Raw genomic sequence first — 27,193 nt, 5'->3', positions numbered from 1 at the left:
ACTTTGGAAGAGCCAGGAAAAAAATGCAAAAGTTCTTTAATTTGGAAATATTTACTGAATCTTACCATATATGTGTTTTAAAGGTACTGTTCTCAGTTTACAAAGTTGTACTTGTTACTAAAATGAACTTCAGTGAATATTAGCTTTTTAAGAATAGAGCTAAGAGTGCTTTTTTTGGATTCCTGGTTGGTGGAAATTTTTATTTAAATTACATAAATGTTTTCTTGAGATACTTTTAATTTTTCATTGTTCCAAGTTCAAAGTTCTTCCTGTTTTCTGATTTTCCCCATGTTTTCTCAAAATAGAATTAATCAGTTTATCATTTTCAAAATTTTTGTTCTATATGCAAGTAAAATAATTCAGATTATGAATTGTGAACATATATATTGCTCATGGATAAGAATGTGTTATAAGATATCTGTGTTATATTCAATATAGAGAAGTTGTAATCAATTACCATGTATTGAGAACATGATGGGTATAAGAAATTGTGACATTCCCAAATGTACATGTTTATTATTTCAACAAGTCTTCTGAACAACATACATAGGCAATTTCCCAAGTCTGCTCAACTTACATACTATAACACAGAGCTGGGTTCAAATTCCAGTTTTCGGATTCCAAACTCTGTATTATTTCTACACATAAAATTCCACAAATAAAATGTTTCTTATATAGTTTTGTTAGAAGAACCAGAAACACATTTTGTAGTCTGTAAATTTCACCTGGACCCTACATATGGTTTCTCTTAAGGCATCTTTCATTTTCAACAAATTCCATATTGTTCCCGGACTCTGTGTTTCATCTTGATTACCATGTTTACTACAAACAGAACTGGTTTGGGAGTCTTCATCATTCTGAAATTCCGTATGCATGTCAAAATGGCTTAGGGAATTAGGTATACTTTCAATGCTATGTACTTCTTATTGTATTCAACACTATCAATAATCACATAATACTGTATTTTTTATATAAATACGCATGTTACACGTTTTTTGCTAGCTGTGCCTTTCCCGGATGTATTTTTATAAGTAGACTGCTAATTTTTCTTATAAAAAATTAGCCTAGTGTACTTATGAAAATACCTTGGGGAAGGGGAGGGTCAGTTACCAAGAGATGTATAATATAAATGTTATTTGTGTAAAAATAATGGTATTTTGTTAAGAGGTAGAATGAAAAAAAGTTCAGCATTTTTCTAAACCAAAAAGAACTAAACACTGTCAAACCTTTCAAAGGAAAATATCATTATCAGAAAAGTTGTGAATAATAAAATGATCTCTGTATTTTGAGAATAGCTTATGCTTCTTTGACCTATTAATGAGTCCTTTAAAAGGATAATCAAGTACAAGAATACTTATCCAAATAAAAGTTATTATCTAGATCTTAAAAAACTCTGGTTATAGTTCAGCTCTTTATTTACTGTTAAGATTTCTCACTTGAAAATATATTACACAGAAAAAGCAAGGAATTGATCCATCCTCTGATGCACGCTAGGCCTGATCTGGTTTTCAAAATTTTCTGTATTTTCGCTTTTGTTCATATTGGGGTTTATCTCAGATGTGTTACGGCATTGGGGGGGGGGTGTCACCCTCTTGATCTTGTTATGTTTTTTTGTTTTCAGTACAAGAAACCCAGGATTGATGAGCCAACAGCAGTGGTTCTCAACCTTCCTAATGCCGCAACCCTTTCATACAGTTCCTCGTGTTGTGGTGACCCGCCCCCCCAACCATAAAATTATTTTCGTTGCTACTTCATCACTGTAATTTTGCTACTGTTACGCATCGGGAGACCCCTGTGAAAGGGTTGTTCGACTCCCAAAGGGGTCGCGACCCACAGGTTGAGAACCGCTGACCTATAGGGACATCAAGTAAAATAAGGGTTTTTGGGAGGTACAGTGGTGGTAGTAGTTGGGGGTTGGGGGTAGGGTGGACGGTAAAAGGGAGCTGATGTCAAGGAGTCCAGGAAGGAAAAGAATGTCTTTAAATTGATTAGGGAGCACTTGCACAATACTCCTTGATTTGAATGAACTATGGAGTGACATGATATTTGTATTAACTCCTAATTTAGAAAAAAATTTTTAAAAACAATAGTGAATTCAGTCTTCTTTTACTTGGATAGCATAAACAATTATTTCACCTCACTCTTATTTTAAACATTCTAATTGCTCTAGTCAGAAAATCCAATATGAATTCATAAACCATCCAACAATAAAAAACATACTAGCACATGTATGCAGATGTATGATATCGAAGCACAGTGATATAAAGAGTAAGCATGGAACTAAAAACCAAACTCACTGCCAATGTGTTGACGGCAACTCACAGGGACCCTATAGGACATGGGAGAACGGCCCCTGTGAGTCTCCGAAACTGCACCTCTTTACGGGAGTAGACACTCACTGCCATGAGTCAGTGCTGAACACCCAGACTAGCCTTGACCCCACCAGGGACACATGTAGACATCCTGTCTTTCTCCCCTAGAGTGCCTGGTGGTTTCAAACTGTTGATCTTGTGGAACAAAGCCCAAAGCATACCTACGATACCACCAGGACTTCAGGAGTAAAGATGAGATTATAGTAATTCTGAAAACACAGTTATAAGAAGGCATTTAAAGATTTATATCCCTACAAAAAGATATTTGAGAACTACCATCCTAAGGAACAAGTGTAAGCCAAAATGTAATATGGCCTACAGGCCAATCCTTGCTTCTCATTCACCTGGGCAGGTACTATGTGGGGAACGAGGGCACTGCATGAAGTGCATTGGTGCTGTAGTGGATAGAGAATGGGGCTGCTCGCCACGGTCGTTGCTTAGAACAGAACAGTTGGTTCACAGTAGAAAGATAAAGTTGCCTACTCTTATAAAAAAATTAGTGTCCTAAACTACTCTGTCCTATAGGGTGGCTATCATTCAGGATCAATCTGATGGCAATGGGTTTGGTTCTGGCAGGCTGTAATGCTACCACTAGAAAACAATCCCTTGGAGCAGGTAATTTAATTTCTTCTTCAGCTACACAGAAATAAAAATTGCAAACTAAGAAAAATAAACTTCCTTTCTATTCCTGACATCCTATGAAGAATTACTCTGAATGTACAAATAGCAATTCTTGTTAAGGACAACTTGTATGGTTTAAAAAAAAAAGCGAGTTTCTGATTTTAAATTGCACATGATTGACAACAGAAGAATAAACACATAGATATAGATCACCAGTGGGTCAGACACAAGATAAAACCAAAACCAATCTCACTGCCATTGAGTCGATGTAAGTTTCTGAGACCATAACTCTTTATGGGAGTAAAACGCACTGCCTTTCTCTTGAAGAGCAGCCGGTGGTTTCAAACTGCTGACCTTGTAGTTAACAGCCCAATGTGTAACCACTATGTCATCAAGGCTCCTAACAATTAGTTAATCTCACATATATTTTAGTTACACAGATTTGTAAGAAAAGAGAATACGATTGTTATTAGTAAATACGATGCAAGAATACATAGCTCTCTAATCCTGAATATACTGAATACAAATCCTGAATTTAAAGAGTCCTGGTAGTACAATGCTAAGTACTCTGGGGCTAACCAAAAGGTTAGAAGTTCTAAGCCTACCCGAGGCTCAATGAAAGACCTGTTACCTGCTTCTGTCAATATCATAGCCTATAAAACCGGATGGGGTGGTTCTGTCACATGCAAAGAGTTGAAAATTTACCCTATTGGCACACGAACAACAAACTTAAATATAAAGTGATTCAAAACATTCATATAGAAATTCAATTATGGTTTAATGTATTTTTTCCATGAACTTTTTGATGTTCTCTCATATAGTTATTTATAAAACCATTTCAGCTGCTCTATCTGGGTTAATCAAGAAGCATGGCTACTAGGGGTTCCAGTTCACACATGCATGGGTTTACCAAAACATGTTTAAAGAGCCTTGTAGAAATAGAGGAAAGAACTAGGAGGCAAAGGGCATTTATAGAGGTCTAAATACAGGCATGTACATATGTAAACATATTTATACATAACAATACGAAAATAGATCTACGTCCATATATTTATATGTTAAGTATCAAGGTAGCAGATGGGCATTGGGCCTCTATTCAAGTACTCCCTCAATGCAAGAACACTTTGTTGTAATAATCTGACATTCCGTGATGCTCACCTCCCCGACACAATCGCTGGGCACAAAATGGGTACACAGCAAATATGGTGAAGAAAGCTGATGGTGCCCGGCAATCAAAAGATATAGCGTCTGGGGTCTTAAGGGCTTAAAGATAAACAAGAGGCCATCTAGCTGAGAAGCAACAAAGTCTACATGGAAGAAGCACATCAGCCTTTATGATCATGAGGTGTCGATGGGATCAGGGGTCAGGCAACAAAGACCCAGAACAAAAAATCATATCAACATGAATGAAAGGGAGTGCACAGTGGAGACTCAAAGTCCGTCTGTAGACAAGTGGACATCCCCTTACAGAGGGTCACAAGGAAGAGACGAGCCAGTCAGGGTGCAGTACAGCACTGATGAAACATACAACTTTCCTATAGTTCTTTAATGCTTCCTCCCCCTCACTAACATGATCCCAATTCTACCTTACAAATCCAGCTAGACCAGAGTGTGTGCACGGGTACAAATAAGAGCTGGAAACACGGGGAATCCAGGACAGATAAACCCATTAGGACAAATAATGTGAGTAGTGATACCAGGCGGGTAAGGGGAAGGTGGGGGGAGAATGGGGGAACCGATCACAATGGTCTACATGTAACCGCCTCCCTGGGGATGGACAACAGAAAAGTGGGTAAAGGGAGACATTGGTCAGTGTAAAATATGAAAACATAGTAACAATTTAAAAATTATCAAGGGTTTGTGAGGGAGGGAGGGAAAAATATGAGATGCTAATACCAAGGGCTCAAGTAGAAAGTATTTTGAAATTGATGATGGCAACAAATGCACAAATGTGCTTGACACAATGTATGTATGTATGTATGGATTGTGTTAAGTGCTGTATGAGCCCCCAATAAAATGACTGAAAAAACAATAACAACAACAACAACAAATTATTGTAAAAGGTGGAAGGCTACAGATTTTTCTGTAGTTCATTTCATTTTCTTCCTAACCAAATGGATGGAAGAAGCATTCCTAAGTATCCGCTGCTGCGAAAGATGTCTTTGAAGTGTCAAACAATGAAGATGCCAATTTGAAGATTAAGGTATGAGTGATCAAAGTCATGGTATTTTCAATCACCTCATTCATATAAGCTATAAAAGTGGCCAATAAATAAAGAAGACTAAAAAATAATTCTCACTACCGTAAGTCAATTCTGACTCAGTGACCTAATAGGGCAGAGTAGATAGGGTTAAAAGCGTCATCTTCTTCTACATAGCTGCTGGTGATTTTGACTGCTGACCTTTTGGTTAGCAGCCCAACACATTACCTACTATGCCACCAGGGCTCCCGTCCAAGAACTGATGCCTTTAAATTGAGGTGTTGATGAACACTATTAAGCATATCATGGACGTCCAGAACAAATAAATCTGTGATAGTACAGTCAGCATGCTCCTTAGAAGTGAAGATATTGAGATTTCATTTGATGTACTTCAGACACGTTAGCGGGAGGAACCAGTCCCCATACCCTAGAAAAGGATATCTTGCTTGGCAGAGTAAGAGTCCACAGAAAAGTGGGAGACCTTCAATAAGATGGACTGACAGGCTACCACAACGGGCTCAAACATAGCAATAACTGGGAGGACTGGCACAAGATGAGGTACAGTCTCATTATGTTGTACACACCGTCACTATGAACTGACTCAATAGCATTTAACAAGTGTCATTTCCTTTGAGAAAGCTTCTTTGGGCAAAACAATTGATGTAAATTAATAATTTGATCCTTTGTATTCCTATACTTTGCACATGGCTTTATCAATGCACAATCCACATTGAATTGTAATATCGGCTTCTACATCATGTCTCCTATCATTGAATACTGAGCACATTAAAGTGTGGTATGTCGTCTTACTCATTTTAGTATCACTAGTGCAAAGCCACGGCGTGCTGGTGGCTTAGTGGTTACACGTTGGGCTGCTAACCACACGGTCAGTAGTTTGAACCCATCAGCCACTCCCTGGGGAGAAAAATGAGGCTTTCTCCTCTTGTAAAGATTTACAGCTTTTCTATGTTCCGCCTGGGGCCTTCTTCTGGTATCCTATTTGCAGTAACTTAAATTTAAAAAAAATCCTTAAAAAAATTAAAAAGATTCACAGCTTTGGAAACCCACAGAGTGACCCCTATAGGGTTACTAATATAAGTTGTAACTGACTCAATGGTTGGGAGATCGAGTGCACAGCATAAGGAATCCCGGTAAACTGCATGGCTGCCAACTGAAATATTAGTAAAGTGCCTCTCAAAGTGAGCAATACCACCCCCTGGGCAGTGCTGAAACAATCCAGGGGAGCTATAAAGCAGATACTTGTACTTTACACTGGATTATGGGCTATAGTACAAAAGGCTTTAGTTGCCAGGGGAACACTGAGTAATTTTTTTTTCCTGAAAAGGGAGAGGGGTGTAGGCCAAATAAGTTTCAGATTCTATAAGTTAGTGGTTCCAACCTATGTATCCAGCAGCTCCATAGGAGAAGGTCCAAGTGCTCTGCTCCTTTACAGATTAGCCTAGAAAACCTTATGGGGCAGTTCTACTGTCATGTGGGGTCACCAAGTATCTAAATGGACTTGGTGGCCCCTAGCAATAACAGTGCCTCATACAACAGTAATCTCCTATCTGTAAAATGAATTAAGTTGATTTGGGGTTCTGTTATTTATTAAGAATTTCCCCCAAAAAGTAAGTAAGTAAAACTCTTTCCCAAAAACAATTGCTTCATTTTACTGTTAAGGGAAATATCCATTGAGACTGTGGGATGGGAAGTTCCTTAGTTTGCTTAGGAGACTAGTTGAAGGTGGTTTGGATATAGCACAGGGGCATGGGCAAGGTAAGGATGTGAAGCCTGCTGTGGGAGCTTGTAAACCATGGTACACTTGTAGGACTTAATCCTAAAAACAATGAGAAGCCTTGAACCGTTTTCAATTGGAGAGCGACAGGATCAGATTTCCAAAGGAGTTGTTCTTTCCAGTGGACTAGAAGAAGGTGACCAGGAAGAGCTGTGAGGAGTTTATAGCAGGACCACTGGGAAAAGACAATGAATTTCATATACCAGTACAAATGAGAGAAAAATGGTTTGATTCAAAATGGTGTTAACCGAGATGTCAAAGGGATCAGTTATCAGGCATAAAAGGACAAAATAATCGTATCATTGTGTGCTCACCTCCCTGATACGATCATTGAAGACAAATGGGTGAATAAGCAATTGTGGCAAAGAAAGCTGATGGTGCCCGGCTATCAAAAGATGTAGCATCTGGGGTCTTAAAGGTTTGATGGTAAACAAACAGCCATCTAGCTCAGAAGCAACTAAGCCCACATGGAAGAAGCATATCAGCCTGTACGATCACAAGGTGTCGAAGGGATCAGGTATCAGGCAACATCAAAACAAGAAATCATATCACTGTGAATGAGGGGGAGTGCGGGGTGGAGACCCAAAGCCCATCTGTAGGTAATTGGACATCCCCTTACGGAAGGGTTGAGGGGAGGAGACGAGCCAGTGAGGGTGCAGTGTAGAAACGATGAAACATACAACTTTCCTCTAGATCCTAAATGCTTCCTCTTCCCCCAACTATCACGATCTCAATTCTACCTTATACATCTGGCCAGACCAGAGGATGTACACTGGTACAGATAGGAACCCAGGACAGATGATCCCTTCAGGACTAGTGGTGAGAGTGGAGATACTGGGAGGGTGGAGGGAGGTAGGGTAGAAAGAGGGGACCGATTACAATGATCTACATATAACCTCCTCTCTGGAGGACAGACAACAGAAAAGTGTGTGAAGGGAGATGTCAGACAGTACAAGATATGACAAAATAATAATAATTTATAAATTATGAAGGGCTCATGAGGGAGGGGGGAATGGGAAGGGAAGGGGAAAATGAGGAGCTGATACCAAGGGCTTAAGTAGAAAGCAAATGTTTTGAGAATGATGAGGACAACAAATGTACAAATGTGCTTGATACAATGGATGAATGGATGCATTGTGCTAAGAGCTGTACGAGCCCCCAATAAAATAATTTTGAACAGAAAATTGGGGAAGTAAAGTCAGAAGAACTTGGTAGCAGAACAGATACAGGGAGAAAAAAGGAGAGGAAGGTTTCAAGGGTGATTCCTCTGCATTAAAAAAATCAGATTTTAAAAAGATGAGAAACACTGATGAATGCAAGAAGTTCAAGGTTCAGTTTTTAGGCCTACTGAGGTTTGTTTCTCTGCACCGCGAGTGAGTCTTCGTCATAAATCCTTCTTTGCTTATCCCTGGAGGCTTAGCTTGAGGACTGACTCCATTCGAACATCTTAGGGAGTGGTATTGGCAGCAAGTATGGAGGGGAAGGAAGGAGAATAGGCCAGGGGAAACAATGTCAGACCCTAGAAACAGTTCCATCTGTTCCAAAGGAAAAATAGCCTCCAAATTCTCCTGTGATTCTAAATATTATAGTCTACTCCCATTTTAGTTAAAGGAGCCCTGGTGACAGACAGGGTCATATGTTGGGCTGGTAACTTCAAGGTCAGCAGTTTGGAGCTGCTATGCAGGAGAGAGATAGGGCTTTCTATAACTGCCAAAAGCTACAGCTTCCCCTAGGAAATTCACAGGGTTGCTCTAAGTTGGTTCTGATTCGATAGCATTGAGTTTTTGAGTTCACTATTTTACTTCTGCTCTGACACTAAAATATTGAAAATTATTTAACAGTATATACTACTAAAGCACTTTCAAGCTATAAGGATTGTTCTCAAATATTCAAATAATTGCGAACAGTTACCTTAAACAATGTGGGATTTAAATTATTTCCAATCCTTATGACACATTTACATTATAATAAGCTACATACACAACCATCTTGGATTTGTGGTATTTTTCTAGTACAACTTATTAGTAATATGCACGTCAGTGTTGCAGTGCCTACTTTGCTGTCCTCTTTCTTCTATGTCCACTCACAGATGTTTAATGCTACGACGTACTGTTCAAACAGTACTGTTTAGCAGGTGGTACCAAGCAAAAACCCCACACCTAATGCCATCCAGTTGACGTGGACTCAAAGTGACACAATAGGCTATAGCAATCAAAAAACCCCAAACCTACCAGAATCGAATCAACTTCAACTCATATTGACCCTATATATGATTTCAGGGGCTGTAAAAGCAGACAGCTGCATTTCACTCCTGTGGAGCTGCCTGATTGGTTTCAATCCCAAGCCCTTAGGTTAGCCATCCAGTGCTTACCAGTCAGCACCACCAGGCTATGGAAACTGATACGAAAAAGTGAAAGTGAGGCAATTTCATTTATATCAACAATGACATATGGCACAGTAGCTGGAACAGAACCCGGGGACTATCTGTATTGTAGAAATTCAAAATGTAATTTAGTCTAAAACACATATTTCATTATATTTTATAAAATAAACATCTAAAATCACTTAAGTGTTTATTTTACTTACTTCTAAAAGAAAATCTCCTAGATACTGAATTGGATAAAAGGGAGCCTGAAAGTTATCTTTTTCTTTCTCATCCTTGATTCTTGAATTACTGGCAATCACATGAGTTACTCCAATTGGTGAACTTTTTGGCAAAATAACATCCGCCTTCCCAGCCTCCAAAACTCTGGATAAAAATGTAAAAATATAATAATCAGTCACATTATTTAAATCAATTACTTTCCCGGTGTCACAGACCAAATATATCCCTTCCACACCTTAAAAGAGTAATGTTGAAGAGCTAGCCCTTGTATCTGAAAGCAAGACCCTATTTTAGTAACAGTATTTTCTTTTGTTATGAATGAGGTGGACTAGAATAGGGTGGGTCTTAAACCTAATTTAAGTATCTTACCTAAAAAGGAAAGAAAATGGGTGGCGATGAAGACACACACAGAAGGAGGGACCATGTGAGGAATTATTCTACAAGTCAAGGAATACTAAGGAACTTCCACAGCTTCTGTTGAGAAGGGAGCTTCCCTTAGAGCCGATACCCTTACTTGGAATTCTATCCTACAAAACTGAGAAAGTAAGTTTCTGATCCTTAAAGTCACCCACTTTGTGGCTTTTTGCTATGGCAGCCCTAGTGAACTAACACTCTAAGGGCAGGAGCAGAACTTTCTGAGATAGACTGATCCCTTCAGGCTACTCGGGTACCACTGAGAACAAGGATTACAGTATAATTTCTTAAATCATAAGTTGTTCAAAGCAGATGTTTATTCTTTATAGCTAACCATTTCTTAACATGGAAAAGAGTGTTAAGAAACAAGAGTATTGAATTATTTTTCTAAGGGGAAGTCACATCACTAAGCCAAAAGAACACTAAAGAAGCCGAAGAAGCAACTACTTTGAAAGGCAACGTAACTCCTAGCAGGAATATTCTGGACCACAAAAATGGAACCAGCTGTCAATCCTCCTCTAAGAAATGAGCTTCCAAAAAAGTTTAACCTTGATCCACATTAAGATATGCAATTTACATTTAGACTCAAAAGATAGTCTTAAAGATAAACCTATCCCCAAAGTTTCAAGAAAATTCTGCTCTGCTTAGGGTTTATAGAGTCACAAACCATTTAATAAAAAATTTTTTTAAAGCCCATCTTGAGCCCATCTGAGTTTAGGTGTCAGAAGCTAACCAAGTACATCGATTTCTAGTAATAGAACTGAAAGGACAAAGAAGGAAAACCACTCTTGCTGTTGTTCGGTACCACGGAGTCAGTTCCGTCGCACACCCTCATGTACAAGAGAACACTGCTCCATCTGGCACCATCCTTACAACTGTTGCTAGGCTTGAGCCCACTGTTACAGTCACTGTGTCAATCCATCTCATTGAGGGCCTTCCTCTTTTTTGCCGCCTCTCCACTTTACCAAACATGACGTACTTCTCTAGGGACTGGTCTCTCCTGACAACATATCCAAAGTATCTGAACAAAGTCTTCTCATCCTTGCCACTAAGTAGCACTCTGGCCATACTTCTTCCAAGATAGAGGAGTGGGCCTTTTAGCAGTCCATGGTACTTTCAATATTCTTCTCCAGCCCACAATTCAAATGTGTGGATTTCTTCTTCATTCAATATCCAACTTTCCCATGCATATGAGGCAATAGAAAAATACTATGGCTTGGGTCAGGCGTACTTTAGTAACATGTTATAAACCACTCTTATAGTTAGAAATTCAAAGCTTCTTAATAGAGTTCAGTCAACTAGATGCTCTTGGATGGAGGCAGGGGTGGAGTCTAAACTATGAATCATGTTGCAGCCGGATGACACCACCTTGGATGTACAGTCTTTTGTTTAAGAAGTCCAGAGCAGAGCTGAGCAATTTTGTCCTTCACACCTTTTATTAGATCTGAATCCTGAATCTGGCTCATCAATCTCCTATTCTGTTGCCTGCAGATCCCAGGAGTCATCAGCAAACTGTCAACCTGGGATATATTTGGTCAACTTCAGATTCATTAACCTCTGCATCCACCAGACTGTGGCCCTCCTGCTTTGTCAACCTGCTTGCTGTTTATCAACTTCCTTGGCTACACAAGTCAGGAGAAGCCTCCGGCTTACATCTGACCTACGAATTCAAAGTGAACTGTATCCACCAGCCTATGGACATCCTGCTCCCTGTTCATCAGTCTCCAGCTTGTATCTGACCCACAGAACTCAAACTAAACTAGACGAACCTATTTATACATTGCTTACATGTGTAAAGCATTTCTTGATCTAAATCTCCTTTTATATACATACATATAACAACATCCCTGGTTTTGCTTCTCAGAGAACCCAATCTGACATACCTCCACTTTCAGTAATTGATACACCAAGAAAATAGAAAATCAGAAAGGCTATAGAAGATTGAAGAACATCAAACAATTTGACTTAATTAGCATATATAAAACAATTGCCCCATTAACAAAGGAATATGTTTTTTTCCCTTGTGCACATAAGGTATCTACTCAGCTAAACCATATTTGGGACCAAAACACCAATTCTTTTTAAAAAATTTTTTTATTTCCAAAACACCAATTCTAACAAATAGATTCAGATATACAAAGTATATTCTCTGACAACACACAATTAAATGAGAACTCAGCAATAGAAAAATATTTGGAAAACTTCTAAATATTATGGAATTACACAACAAACTTGTATTTAAGCAATGGGGCAAAGAAACCAAAAGGGAAATTTAAAAATACTCTGAACTCAATGAAAGTATAAACACAATTAATCTAACATTACGGAACTCCGATAAAGCCGTACTTAAAGGAATTGATATTAGAAGAGAGGAAAACTTTGATTTTAAGGATCTAGAAAAATAAGCCCTAAGAAGAAAGGAATAAAACCAAGTGTAGAAATCAATTAAACAAATGGATGAACAATAGAGAATGCTTAGGAAACAACAACAACACTATATATCTTTTTAAATTCAGGTTTCCAGTTTTCATTGCGAGTATATAGAAATACAATTTTGCACATTCTGTTACTGCATGGTCTTGCTAAATTCACGTATTAGTGCTAGAAGTTGGTCTTTTTTTTAATTTGTAAAGTTTTAATACATGGTCATACCTTTTGGAAAGACAACTAGCTATACAATTCCCCCATCCTCTCTTTTATTTCTTTTGTTTACTGAACTGCCTACCTCAGTAGAGAAATGGACCAAAACTTTGAGGGGGCTTTAAAAGTTTGTGGAACAATTTGAATACCTTAATTACTTTTTTCCATGAATTTTTCAAGCCCTCATGATAAACACACTGGCCATCTGAGCCAGCAACTTTATCCTTCTATATTTACCGAAGAAAAATAAAAACATGTACCATGGAAAACTTAGGTTGAAGTGAATAATTATTCATATTAATAAAAATGGGCAATAAATCAAGTGTGTATAACAATAGCCAAACAAACTGACTGCCTTTGAGTCAATTCTGACTCATATGACCCTATAGGACAGGGTAAAACTGCCCCTATGGGTTTCTGAGACTGCAACTCTATACTGGACTAGAAAGCCTAATCTTTCTGCCATAGAGTGGTTGGTTATTTCGAACTGTGGACCTTGTGTTCAGCAGAACAATGAGTAACCTTCCTTAAATGTCCACAAGTAATAAATAAAATATACTGTTACAGTAGAATATTACTCAGCAAGAGAAAGGAATGAACTACAGATACATATAATCAGAGATAAATCTTAAAAATATTGCATTGGGCAACCAAAATACCAGAAGCGTAAATGTACATGATCCTATTTATATGAACCTCTAAAAAAGACTAATTTATAGTGACAAACAGGAAATAAAATCAGTGATTCCCTGGGCCTTGTGTTAGTGTGCAAAGACACAAAGGAACATAATTGGATGATATGACACTGACCTTGATTATAATGGGGGGCAATATTGCATATGTATTTGTCCAAATATAGGTAAATTTTACTGTCTGGAATCATAATTCAACAGAGATGGCAAAAAGCCTCTCTATTCCCTTCCAGAAAAAAAGAAGTGACAGCCTAAGAATACAGTTTATCTAATGAGAACCTTTTAAAAATAATGACGGAAAAAACCTCAGTCATGAAAGCAGAACTACGTAAATCCAGAAGAAAGTTTTTTGTGGTGATACAATACTCTATTTCCAAAATCTAAAAGTATTTCAAGGATAAAAGTAATGACCTCCCAATTAATTTATTAGATTTATTATACTTGGCCAAAAAAATAACAACATGGGAGGTACAACAGAACTCAGTAGAATCATCAAAAGCAATACTATGAGCACGTTTTGTTCTATTAGTGACACATGTGACACTTAAATGAGTAGAAGGGCTTAACCAGATCAAAGAGTAAGACACTATGGCTCATTTGGATAAGATTATTAATTATGGAGAAGTACAAAGAGGTATTCATGCAAACCCAAATGGTTCTTGCATGCAGATCAAAACGGTTTCCTCATTCATTACTTTAATTTTTATGAGATCTCATCCTACCTTACAAGTGAATCACTTCGTTTATCAGCTCTAACAAGGAGGACAACTTTCCATCTGTGAAAGGCTCCTGGAGCACCAGTGCGTTTCAGTTCTTCACGCCATCTTTTAGGTGCAGATTGCATTTGAGGTGAATAATGGGAGTCTTTTTCAATTTTATATCCCCATTCGTAAGTTGTTTCATCAAGCCATCTGCCACTTTTGGCACTATGAATTATGTAATCCTTAGTTAGTACCCACTTTCCTGGAAAGCAAATGAACTGTCACCCACAAAAGAATTTTGGTTCTGACAGTGATAAACAATAAAGATCAACTAGCAAATGCATACTAACATATCTCAATGTGAGAGTGCATTACCAACATTATTTTTACGCTTCAATGTTTTTTGATTGCAGGACGCTTACAACATCACTGTACATTGTATGTCATGACATCTAATAACTCTAAATGTTGCAAATAAAAGACAAAATATAAGGTATCAAAATATAAGATAAAAATATATTATCTAAATTTGTTATAATTACTATTCATAATTTGGGTTTGATTTCTATTCTTTGATAAAGCAAGTTTTCCAGTAATATCCACAGCATTGTTAATTATAAAAACAAATTTATTAAGTTCAGATAATTTCTGGATAGTTAATACCATTGTAATCATTTCTTTATCTGGGCGGGCATCAATAATTTTTGTAAACAGCAAGGACATTTTATGCATTCATTTGTGAGGATGATGATGAATTCAGGTGTTTTTCTGGCTATTCTAAAAGGTGAAGTGTTAGATTACCTGAGCTCAATAAATACGGCCCTCTGTTAGTTTTTCATTCAGTGGACATCTAGTGTTATGTAAGAGTGCTCACAGTAGAGAAAATGATTGAAGGAATACCAAGAGAAAGGGTGACAGGAGTAGATTTTGACACAATTTGGGGTTTAAGAATTTAATATTTTAGAAAAATAACATCTGATGATCATTGATTCATAGCATGAATGGGAGGGAGGCAGTGGGTGTGGAGCGTTGAAAAAAACAAAAACACTATTTCCATTGATAATTCAAAGAAAGCTTCCTGATAATAGCTATATAGCTGAGAATAAAAATGCCAAATCTTTTGAGCCACACCTATATAAAGCATTAAGATGGTAAATACTTGGTAATATTTCTTCAAAATACTTTAATACCTTTTTAATGAATTGTAAATTATTATTCAGAAAAATAGTAAAACAAATATTGTTATGCCAGATGTAAATATTTTCATTAAAATATCATTATAAGGTACATTTATAGCTGATATGATATATGGTATCTTTCTAGATTATTTAAGTTTACTCAGTAAAGTTGTTTATCTTTTCTCCTTGAACAAAAATAAAATTCTATTTTAGGGTAAGCCCGTCAACTTACCTGCTGCACAAGCTGCTAAAAATTTTTCACTCCTGCAAAGGCGTTCAGCTATAAGATGTGTACAATTTTTGTATTTCTAAAGGGGAAAAAACATGAAGAAATGTTACTGAAGCAAGATTTCCTTTACAACACACACCGTTTATTCTTACATATCAAGGAGATACTTTAGTACTTTAAGGATAGTATGTAATCCTTCAGGTATATCTTGAACATTTTGATAATTAAGATTCTATACTTACCTCACTATTAATAAAAGTGCAATTCAGTTTTAAGAGCAATTTGCCTAAAGCTTCCTTTTCTTCCATCCTAAATCCTGTCATCTGAATGACATGCTTTGGGTCACCATCTTCCATCTACCATATCCACATGTAATGAAGACAACAAATAAAGATATTATTACAGTATTGACATTGTCTTCTCTTTTCACAGTATTTCTTAACTATGAGTGCCAAAAAACCTACTTTAAAATTTAAATATCTAATGAATTAAACACCTGTGGCTAAACTGTAAATAGCAATGTGAAAATTACTTAAGTATAATGGAAACTAGTTTCAAAAGCAATCTTCTCATAACGTGACCTTAAATAAAGACACACATTTATTTTCTGCCTTAAAACTGGAAAGTCTGCGATAATTAATTACTTGCCAGTAAAACACACTTAAGAATTATATAATTACACAAAATAGGATGATCATATAATACATAATAATTTTAAAAAACTAGTTTTAGTTTAGTACTATTGTTTGTTGGTAAGAGCAATAAAAAAATCACACTAACAACAACCAGATATTATATAGATTTGTAAAGAGATTATGGACAGACACTGAAGAATATATGAGTCACTGGAGAAGTGGGCAGAATGAATGGTCCTATAGAATTATACAACTTGTATTTTATTTATGTATTAAAGTGTTTCAAGAGCTATTTAGTACTCTCTTAAGAAATGTTGTTAAATGTTGTACATGAGTATTCAAACCTTAAAAGCTCACTTACCGGTTTATCCTAAAATGTTGACGTGAGAAAGCAATAGAAAAATACCAAAGAGACTAGGAAAAATTCATTGCTGTGCCGCCACCAAAGTTTTTTTAAAAAAAGTTTCTCCTTTCTGTTCTTTTTCACCGTGGCCTAAGAATTAAATGTATGTGATGCAAAGCTGCACGAAATAAAATCACACTACGCTTCTCTTTTCAGATCAACGTGTTGTTGTTGTTAGCAAACCGGGCTCATGGCACCATTGTGCTCCATTGTGAAGAACAGAACAAGTGTACGGGGTTTCAAGGCTGTGTGACCTAACAGAAGCACATGGCCAGGTCTCTCTCCCAGAGTCCTGGTGTAAATGTATTCCTCAATGATCTGCACCGACTAGAGGCAGTATGGGGGCCCTAGTGGTGGAGTGGGGTACTAGCTGGGCTGTTCACCTCAAGACTAGCACACTGAGTTGGAATTAACGCCATGACCCAATAGAGCCAGTGTATAAACAAAGTTCTCACTGAAGGAAATGCCTTCGAGATAATCATTTTGTCTATTTAGCACTATTTTCTGTCAAAATCAGAACTCACAGTTAAATAAAAACAGGATCAAATATGTCAGAGAAGCCCTTTTATATTCACTTGTTTCATTTGAGACATGATTAAATAAGAAATTGAAATCAATCATGTTAAAAAAGATAAGAGGGACGAAAACAGGTGAAAATGAGGAAATTTTGCTTCAATTATTATGCAAATATGGATGTGTTAGCAACAAATCAGAATACAGGGTGTTTAAGGCCAAGGTTAAAAGAAAAACCGGGGGTATTCTCTAAACATTTGAAAAATTGTGAATCCCAGGCATGCCACACATTAACTAGCAAGGTTTATGTTATTGCTACTTTAATTTCATTAACTTGGTCGAATGTCTTCCTGTAACAGTGATCTACTTGAAGCAACAGAGCTTACAACACATATAGTTATGCATTTAAAAACTAGCCAATACAACAAGGGAATAGCCTAGATTACAGATATAATTCATAGTTAAATGGAAAAGTTATTTATGTGAGGGGCTTCAAAAAGTTCATGGAAAAATTCCAGTTACTTTTAATTCCATTTTCCATGAATTTTTGAAAATGTATGCATAGGCATATACATATATGGCTCAAATATGCATAACATAGGCATCTATAGTTCTAAGGTAGATTTACATATAGGTTTGCACAGGCATATATAGTTTTATGTATTCTTCTACAATTTGTGGTTTGGTGATTCTTCCTATGACTCTGTAGGATTAAAAAAATAATAAATGGTAGCACCACTGAACTCAAAAAAGACTTCTACACAAAAATGGTTTAATGGATATCAGTGACCCAGACAATTCAGTTCTTAAAAATAGGCTCAAATTTTGTATAGGTCATATGTTGTCAGAGAGAGGTAATTTTTAGAAATTTTCTAGCTCATGGAAAGAAAGCAAATATACTGTAGCATTTTCCCCCTAGGTAATTTTTCTGGAACTTATGGGTATGGCATTTCAAACACAAAGAAAATACTATCCTAAAACAACTGAATATTTATTTTTGACAGTGAAGCACACACACAATCACACATGCGTGCGCACACACACAGTACTAAAGTTTTAGCACTTAGAATGAAAGGAAAAGGTCTTATTATAGTTATTCAAATTTTGAAAAAAATCTACTTACCTTGAACCATATATTACCACAATGAAGGAGATACTGACTATGAACAGAGCTGGTCTTTAAGTAGATCAAGCAAATGTCTGTGGTATGGACTTTCCCAAAATATCTCCCACATGGGCCTATCCCTGATGCCTGAGATTCCTCTGCAACTAACATCAGTTAGAAAAGCAAAGGAACCTGTAGGATTCTGCATCATAATTAAGAACATTGCAGCACCTGCTAGCTTTTAAGATCCCTTTGATTCTTTAGAACATGGCACAGACGTTGAACAAGTTTAAAATTGCAAAACACGTAGGAAAGGAAGAAAGTAGGGGGCAGAAACACAGACTTGAACGCAGAGGTCAGATTTAGTTTGGTCTGATTAGAATAGCAGGGTCGCGCTGTGGGGTAAGAGGAGAGTCCTGGGATGTGGTGGGGGGTACAGGGGCACAGGAATATGCAAAGCGGTCTAAGGAAAGTAAGTAAAAGCTAAACTCTACCTGGCATTACAATCTGCTTCATGATCAACTCCGTACACAAAAGAATTTTGAGAAGGTAATCCATTTTACACACTGTAAATTATCACGAACAAAAATAAATAAAAGAACTTGTAAAAATATCTATTTTATAACTTAAGTTTAAAATGTTTTTTTCCAAAAATAACCTTCACTAAATTTTATCTTTTAATAACTAGTGATCCACGATTATTACAGATTGAAAAGTCTTGTAAAGTATGAAGAAAAGTTCAAAATCATTTCTAAGCCTTTCATCCTGTGATATCACACTTAATATTTGGAGGTACAGGAGGCTGATACAGGCATTTTTCACAGATGCATTTGTGAATGAGGTATGCATGGGTGTGAAGGTAGACATGGTTGTAGAAATGGCTCCAAGCTCAAACTTCCTTCTAAGTAAACAGTAAAGTTCGGAAAAACTGCAGTCGAACTGAAAATCCAACTTGAAAAAAAGTGTATGGCTGAGATTGCTACCTGTCTTGGACACTCGCTCAGACAACACACAGTGCTTGTGTTAGCACGTTACATCTGTCACTGTGCTTATTTCTGAGTTTTATTTACGTAAAATATGTGATCCTGGCACCCTAGAATTCGATACCAGCAGTAAAGCTAAGGAAAACTGAGAACTATGACAGTAAAAAAAAATCATTGCGAAATTCAAATCAGGTTGCCACTTAACTGATTTGGCGACTGAATACAACAGGGCTAAGTTGCCCTTATCAACATTTTGGGGTAAAAGCAAAAACAAAATGAGATTAAGCAGCTCTTGCAGTGAAAAGGTGTGACGTCATTAACCATGAAACTAGTCCTAGACCATCAAAGAGTTGCTGTTTATTTGGATAAATCAGAACCAGCTGGATGGTGATAGTGTATCCCAGACAGTGATAGCCAAGAAGTCCAAGAGTCTCCATAGTGATTTAAAGTCCTGGAAAAAATTTCTAAGTGTCATTTTTGGGCCTCAGAACCAATTATTTGGCTTTCCATTATTCTTTATGGGAAAAAGAGATTCAGTCTTCAAACTTTTCATTGTTCAAACACAAATTTGGAACAAGTTGAATTTGACAAGTGAGGGATGACTATGCATATAACAAAAGTATAGATATCACATAATTTCATATCTTAATTTTTATGTAAAATTACTATGAGATTTTTTTCTGTTGCCATTAAATAGTTTATAACATTATATAAGGCCACATGAAGAGAACTGGTGATATTTAATGTTCATGGTATACTCATTTATTTCGATATTAAACCTACTCCTACAGCAAACTAAGCAGAAGTACTTTTAAAACTGCCTTCTTCTGTAGATATAGCATGTCCTGAATGAAATCAATACTGTTGCTTTGAAGTAAAGAGTTTTCTGATTTCTCTTACCTTAACTGGGAAAGTAAATGTAAACACTAAGACTGAAAAGGGTCAGTGAAACATTGTCCTTTCCTGTTGAGTCAATTCCAACAAGTCTGACTCAGTGATGCTATAGAACAGAAAAGAAAGCTCCTCCCTCGGACTACTAGGGCTGTAAATGTTTACATAAAGCACCTTACCTCATTTTTCTCATATGGACTAACTGATGTCAGGACCAGGCTGAGCCCTTAACCATGCCACCAGGGTTCCATGAACAGTGCTAGGCCCCTACTTTTAAACTAATTTTAAAAGGCCGTGACAGTTAAATACTGAAGAAAAAAAAATAAAAATAAAGTACACAAGACCCAAAGTATGTATGACTTTAATTATATCTCATGTTAATTTAGAAACTGTCTCAAGGAAAGAATTAGCATGTTGAATGTTAATGACCAGACTAGTGAGATGACATCAATCAAAAAGTCATTAAAAAGAAAGGACCAAAATGGATGCCAGAAGATACCCTTGTTTAAGAGAAGCTTGTTCTTAAGAACAAGAGAAGCTTGTTCTTAAATAACATAGTGCCTAAAGAGCTGGTAGTGTAAGGATATGTGTTGGGCTGCTAACTACAAGGTCAGTAGTTTGAAACTACTAGCTGCTACGGCTTTCTACTCCCATGGAAGTACAGTCTTGGAAACTCACAGGGGCAATTCTACCCTGTTCTGTAGGGTTGCTCTGAGTCAGCATCAACTTGTGAAGGCCGTTAGTTTAGTTTTTATTTTTAAAGCAAATAGAAGATGAAATGAAAGCACTGAAGATTAGATTTCGAAGGGTGGCTATAGACCATGAATTATTATTATATGAAATGTGCACAAGACCTGGAGCTAGAAAACCAAGAGTCGAATGCACTTGGTATTTCTCATACTGAAAGAACTGAAGTAAATCTAAACTTTTAGAGTTGTGATATTAGAGAGAAATTGCTGAATATGACTCTGACTCAAGTCTCTGTAATTCCCACCAAATGATTGGGTGGAACTATGCAAATAGGACGTGCCTAACACTAAGAGAGGGGAGTGGCCAGTTTCCATTATCAGGCCCTCCCCGCCCCTAGTACAAGGATGAGCAGCGAGAGAAACACCAAGGGCCTGGGTAGAGTAGGTCCAAGATCCCTGTCTGAAGTCGCAGAGGCCAGCTGCATCACAGGCTTGGGCACTGAGACAGAGGAGCAGCACTGAAACAATGAGGACTCTCTCCTCATCTGGCCTGAGTCTGTGGAACTGTAAGACAAAGTGACAGGTGCGCTGGCTTCCTGGCCCTTAGAGGCTGAGGGCCAAGGGACCATGTGTCTGAGACACTGAGAGACTTGGCTGCTGGTTGAAGAGGCCAATGAATGTATCTTTACTGTTTGTTGATCCTGACTGTTGTAACCTATTGACTTCCCGAATAAACCCCCTTAATTGTGAGCATTGTCTGAGGGGCCACTGCAATAAATGATCAAACCCCACATGGATATACAGTGGCAAGGAACAGCTGGTGTCAAAATTCGTTATGAAGGATGGACTCTTGCCTCCTGGCAATAGAGAAGTCAGAGGAGCTGAGATAGGGACCTTCATTACTGTTTACTATACACAGGAAAACAAAAAAGATGATGGAAAGAGTTATTATGTTAAGAAGTGGTGCCTGTTCACCTCTTTGGCAGTATATAATAATCAAGAACGGGTTCATGTTCAACTCAGGGAGCATCTAATCAAGAACTGGTGGTACCGAAAGGCATTCAAGCTGCACTGAAAACACTGGTAAAACAGGTCTCCAGGAATGGGCAGAATACCAGCTGACGTTTCAACAAAAGGATGCAGCACATGAGGAGCTCCCTTTGGTTTGGCAGGAAAATTGGAAGGCAGCTAGTTACCACGCCACGGTAAGGCAGACCCGAGAAGAATGGATGCATTTGAGTTTGGGTGTTAACAAAGAATTTTAAAAGTACCATGGGCTTGTAGAAAGGCAAACGACAGCGACGGGTAGGGCACAGTGGCTGCACCAAGGGACTCAAATAGAACAGTTGTTGAGTGTGGCACAGAACTAGCTGTGTTTCACACAGGTTCCCAAGTCTGCGCAACATCCATGGCACCTACCAACAGCAGAAGAACAAACACATCTGCTCAGAAGAAATAATGCTAGAATAGAATGCTTCTTAGAAGCAAGAAGGTTGAGATTTGGTCTCATGTACGTTGGACATATTACCGAGAAAGACCAGTTCCCGGATGAGGACATCGTGCTTAGAAAAGTAGGGGTCAATGGAAAAAAGAGAAGATTTTCAATGAGCTAGAGTGACACAGTGCCTGGAATAATGAGCTCGACAATTGTGAGGCTGGCGCAGGACTGGGAAGTGCTCCCTTCTCTTCCACACAAGCTCTGAGTCTGCACTGGCCTTAGTGCTCCTAATAACCACACAGGGGTGAGCATTCCTTGAGGCGCACATATGGTTAACTGCACATTTGGGGGTTCATGTCTACCAAGAAGCACCCCAGAAGTTAAGCCCGGCATTCTTCTGAAACACATGACTCAACACAGACAGGGCAACTAACAAAACAAAAACCAGTATGTGTGTGTGTGCGCGCGCGCGTGCATTTAAAGCTGTAACATTCAAGTGAAGCTATAGAGCGCGCTTTTCCCTTGCAGTCTGGGCCTCAAGTTCGGCACCTGGTGTGACTCCAGTCAGCTGACTTCGGTATTTTCAAGGAGTTTGATCTGCTTGTTTACTTGCTGACCCAAATGGACCACCTTCCTCTCCTAGATTTATGTCACAGCATTTATTTACATGAATCACATTTCTTCAGAAAGGAGCTAACATTGTTCAGTCTCTGATTTTTCATTTACATTAAGAAGAGTGTTTGAGTTAACTTGGAAGTAATCCAATTTACAACCTTATACAATTCCATTGTAATGTCAGTTTAAGTGGGAACTCTGAGTTAAGGGTAGTCAGTTTTGTAAATTAAGGACATCTTGGTATGGATTTTGTGTTATTTTTAGGAATTGAGGTAACCAAGGTCAACCACTCGTAATGTCTGTCGAATGTGCACTTATGAATGGTTTACATTTTCATTCCCCATGTCTGAACTCAATGTCTCCATTTTTTTTTCTCGGTGAAGTTATTAATTGGTCTAAAAAATTCTTGGTCTCCAAGGTCAAGCTCCACCCAATTCCTGGGGCAAATCCTTATGTTCCTCATATAAAATGGAATGAAAATATAACCCCTCCACCCCAACTCCAAGAACCTTTTGAAGGTCCCGAGCAGAGCATACCAGAGACAGTCCAATGTTCCTTAATAGATTTAATCAGGGGCTCGGACAGCGGAGAACGCTGAGGATCCTCCTCGGGTAGTCCACACAGCTGAGGCAGTGTAACCCCAGGGCGACAGGACTTCCTCCTGGGGCAGAGGAGCCTGTGCGTGTTGGCGTGTGGGTGTGCGCGCGAGGGCCAAGGCCTACGTGGCCACTGGCTAGCACCTGGCCGCACAGGGCCCGCTCCGCTCGCGGCTGTCCGTCAACGTCCCGGTAGGGAGAGGAGGAGACGCCGGCTGGGTCAAAGGAGGCGGGCCTGGCGGGTTCCAGGCACCGTGCGTGACGCTAACCTATGGAGCGCCGCCAAGACGCCGGGGCGACGGGAAGGCGTTCCGTGGGTTCTATGGAAACGCGGGACGCCGGCGGCCTAGGAGGAGGCGCCCCGGGCGCGGCGGACCCCGCGGCTGAACGACGCAAACGGAGGGGGGAGGGGCGCCTGGCCAGGCGGCCGCGCGCGGGGTTTCGGGCCAGTCAGTGGCCGCCGTCCACCAGCGACGGCGGACGGCGGGATCCTGCCAAGTGGGGGGGCGGGCGGACGGTGGCTGAGGAAGGCGCGTTAGGTGGGCATCGCCGCCGTCCACGCTTACACCCTTTCCCGATTTCCAGCCAGGGCGCGGCAGAAACTTCCAGGGGCACAGCCTGGGGACGCAACACCCCGGGAGAGGCATCGTATAGCGTGTCTTCGGAGACGAGACCCTTTACCTTCCCGCTCGGAGTGTCTGCGCTGCTTCCCTCAGGTGGCGGCGGAGGCGGGGGCGACGAGTGCCGCCGCAGCGCCGGCGGCTCCTCTAATCCGGGCTCTGGGAAACAATTTCCCGCCGCGCGCTCCGCGGACCCGGAAGCGATTGTGGGGTTTCCGGACGGTTGTCAGTGACGCCCGGGAGCTGTCGTCAGGGAGCAGTTGAGCGGGTGCCAGGCTCGATTTAGTGACCCGAGGGCGGGCCACCCCGCTTTGGGATCCGTGCCGGAGGTGGGAGACTGGTGAGTGCTTTAACGGGTTTCCTCCTCCTTCCTGAATTCCTATGTCCTGAACTCAGGATCCTCTTGACTGGACCGCCAGGCGGGAGGGCGCCGAGTGGGTCAGTCTCCATCCCGCGGTGTGGCGCTTGACCAGTCCTGTGGCCACAGAAGGCCCGCGGACCTCGACGTGGTACATCATGAAAAATAAATAAATAACCTCGCTCTCCCTGCCATCGAGTCGATTCCGGCTCCTAGCGACCCCGTCGGACAGGGTAGAACTGCCCCGTGGGTTTCCCAGACCAACTCTTCCCGGAGCAGAGAGCCTCTCTTTCTCCCGCTGAGCGCTGGGCCTTCCAAATCGCTGACCTCGCAGTTTGCCGCCCCACGTGGACCCACGACGTCACCAGGGCGCCCGAGAGGTGCCCCCGTTTGGAACTGGCCCTCTGGCCTGCACAGGTCCCGGGCCAGGCGGAGACGTCTGGCATGCAACTGTGCTTGCTGGGAAGTCCACTAGCCTTGAAGGGGTGTTCTCAGCTCTTCCCATCCGCAGCATTTGGTCACCCTAAGACCTGCTTTACAATCCTCTATGTCGCCTTGAGTCCCTGACCTGGGAGTGTGAATGAAGTTGACATCTTTTACAAACATGTGGCTGGTGGAGTGAGGGGACGTTCCTAATTTAGAATTAAACGAACGCTTTCGCAGCCCGTTGAATTGGATGTGATGGATGGTCTTTGTCTTCCTGGGTGCTACAAGATAATGAGCTATAAGAACAAATTTATAATTTTATGTGCGGGCCCTACATAGCCGTTTTATCTTTTGGAAGCCAGTGATCGAGTAGATGTGCTTTTAGAAAGTAGTGGTTGTCCTCTGCTGCCGGCATCCTCGGTTCAGAAGGTTTGGGGATGGAGGTCTGGTTATGGAGTAGATGTAAAGAAAAATTGCTTCCGACCTAAGGGATTATGTGAGGAAAGGTGCTTGAAGATTTGAAAGACGCATTGCACTGTGCCACTTTCTTAAGTAATGCCGGTTTGTTCAAGTAAGTATTCTTCACTTATCACCGTCTATCAGATCATCACCAACCATGCCACTCCATAACACGTAGCTTGATTCGTTTTCTAAATACTCTACCTTGAAGAAAGAGAGAAGAGAAAGTTCTAGGTCCCCAGTGCAGCAGCCCTTGGGACCCCTTGAGCAACACGTTGACCTTCTAATCTCCTTGTAGGTTAATCATTCAGTAGATTTTTGGAACCTCACTATGAGGTCCATTTTTGTCGTTTTTATTGTATCTTGTATTTTTTTCCCTTTGTTTTTTCAGTTGCAAGAGTGGTAATGAATTACTTCAGGCAGATTAGATGTTATTCGAACTCCGAATTTTGTTTTAGATAATCAGTGATTAACATTTAAAAACATCATTGTTTATGATTTTTTATAACATTCAAATGAATATAGCTGATCACTTCATAATAATAATAATAATAACTACTAGTAGATACAAAGAGCCCTGGTGGCATAGTGGTTACTTGTTGGGCTGTTAACCGGTGAGGTCAGCAGTTCAAAACCATCAGCTGCTCCTTGGGAGAAAGAGGAGACTTTCCACTTCCAGAAAGAGTTAGTCTTCCAAATTCAGAGGCAGTTGTACCCTGTGCAATAGAGATGATTTGAGTTGGAGATGACTATGGAAGTGAGGATTAGCTACTGTCCGTCAGGCACTTTATAGTCATTATATTAAATTTTTATTGCAGTTAACACTTTATATTGTGACTCAGAGAAGTGATTTCCCACAAATTATACAATTGCAAGCACAACTGAAATATGAACTCAATGTGACTCCAAAATTATGGCTTTTTACATTTTGTCCTTTATTTTTCATTTCATCAATAAACATCAGAAACATTACTTTTCACTCCGACAGAATTGGATAGATGGTGTTGCACATTCATAAGTCAATTGGATCACCAAACTAGAAAATAAAGGGAATTTAAGGAATGTGCTCACCGCATAGAATTTCCATCTATAAATAATCCAATCTATTTTGTTGGTTTGGAGCTAGTCTTATCGTCCTTATTCAAGCACCTGCATTCTACATTGGTTTAACACCTGGTATTATTATAGTACAAAGTATCTAGAGAGCATCAGCATATTGAGGACTTCAAACCTTGAGTGTCAGCTGTCTCTTCACACACACACGTTTATATATGTACGTTTGTGTTTGCAAAAAAAAAAAAAGTGAATGAACCCAGATTTATTAAAATGAACTTTAAAATGCTCTATAAGGAATTATAGTCAGTGATTACTAGCAAAATGATTCTATTTTTCTAATGTACCCCTCAGACAGATGGTGATTGTCACACATTTTAAGGGAGTAGGATTAAACCTGCCCATTCTAATACCCTGTTTTATGAGGGAAAATGAAAATGGCCTCATGTTCAGGGAATTTACTAAAACTAGTTGAAATGATTGATATGGAAATGACATAGACTTTAATTCTGAAACATATCCGGTTTATAATGAGACATGGTATGTATACATATTTACATCTAGCCATTGTGTTAGCTTATATTATATCAACTTGAATGCATGAAAGAATGTTGCTTTACCGATACCATAGGTATATGTGAGGGTCATTGTATTTTCTAATGAATTTGCTTAATAAAGTTGAATTTCTGTTTTTTCATCTCATACTGTTCTGGGATGTAACAGGAACTCAATAAATGTTGTGGTCCCCTTTTTTTTTTCTTTTTAATTTCACTTATCCATAGGGAAGTATTTGTATGTTTGTGTTATTTTAAGGATTTACAACAAAAATAAACATTTACTTGTTGTTATTCACTCTTGACTTCAATGTCCACTCCATATTCATTGATTAAAGGCATTGTCGTATCTTGTAAAGGAGATTGAACTTTAAGGCAGATGATGAATGAGGATCTAATTTTTATTGA

The 27,193-nt window shown here is 39.2% G+C and overlaps 2 protein-coding genes across 3 annotated transcripts in view; one reads left to right on the top strand and one right to left on the bottom strand.

Moving 5' to 3' along the window:
• The window catches only part of SLF1 (SMC5/6 complex localization factor 1), a 75,106-nt gene extending 50,541 nt beyond the window's left edge, over positions 1-24,565 (bottom strand). Inside the window, exons 1-5 of one of the 2 annotated variants that reach the window (XM_075541284.1) lie at positions 23,997-24,565; positions 15,690-15,803; positions 15,451-15,526; positions 14,062-14,302; positions 9,575-9,737 (exon numbers count right to left, since the gene is read on the bottom strand). In XM_075541284.1, coding sequence (XP_075397399.1) covers positions 9,575-9,737; positions 14,062-14,302; positions 15,451-15,526; positions 15,690-15,803 — 594 coding nt within the window. In that variant the 5' untranslated portion in view covers positions 23,997-24,565. The remainder of the gene's footprint in view (positions 1-9,574; positions 9,738-14,061; positions 14,303-15,450; positions 15,527-15,689; positions 15,804-23,996) is intronic. The other variant, XM_075541285.1, reaches the window with a different exon arrangement.
• Positions 23,793-27,193, top strand: part of KIAA0825 (KIAA0825 ortholog) — a 498,599-nt gene continuing 495,198 nt past the window's right edge. Inside the window, exon 1 of the mRNA XM_075541286.1 lies at positions 23,793-24,275. The gene's annotated coding sequence lies outside the window, so the exon portion shown is untranslated. The remainder of the gene's footprint in view (positions 24,276-27,193) is intronic.

The sequence above is a fragment of the Tenrec ecaudatus genome, chromosome 2, assembly GCF_050624435.1.
Source record: "Tenrec ecaudatus isolate mTenEca1 chromosome 2, mTenEca1.hap1, whole genome shotgun sequence".
Classification (NCBI taxonomy): Eukaryota; Metazoa; Chordata; class Mammalia; order Afrosoricida; family Tenrecidae; genus Tenrec; species Tenrec ecaudatus.
This window is presented reverse-complemented; position numbering and strand designations above follow the sequence as displayed.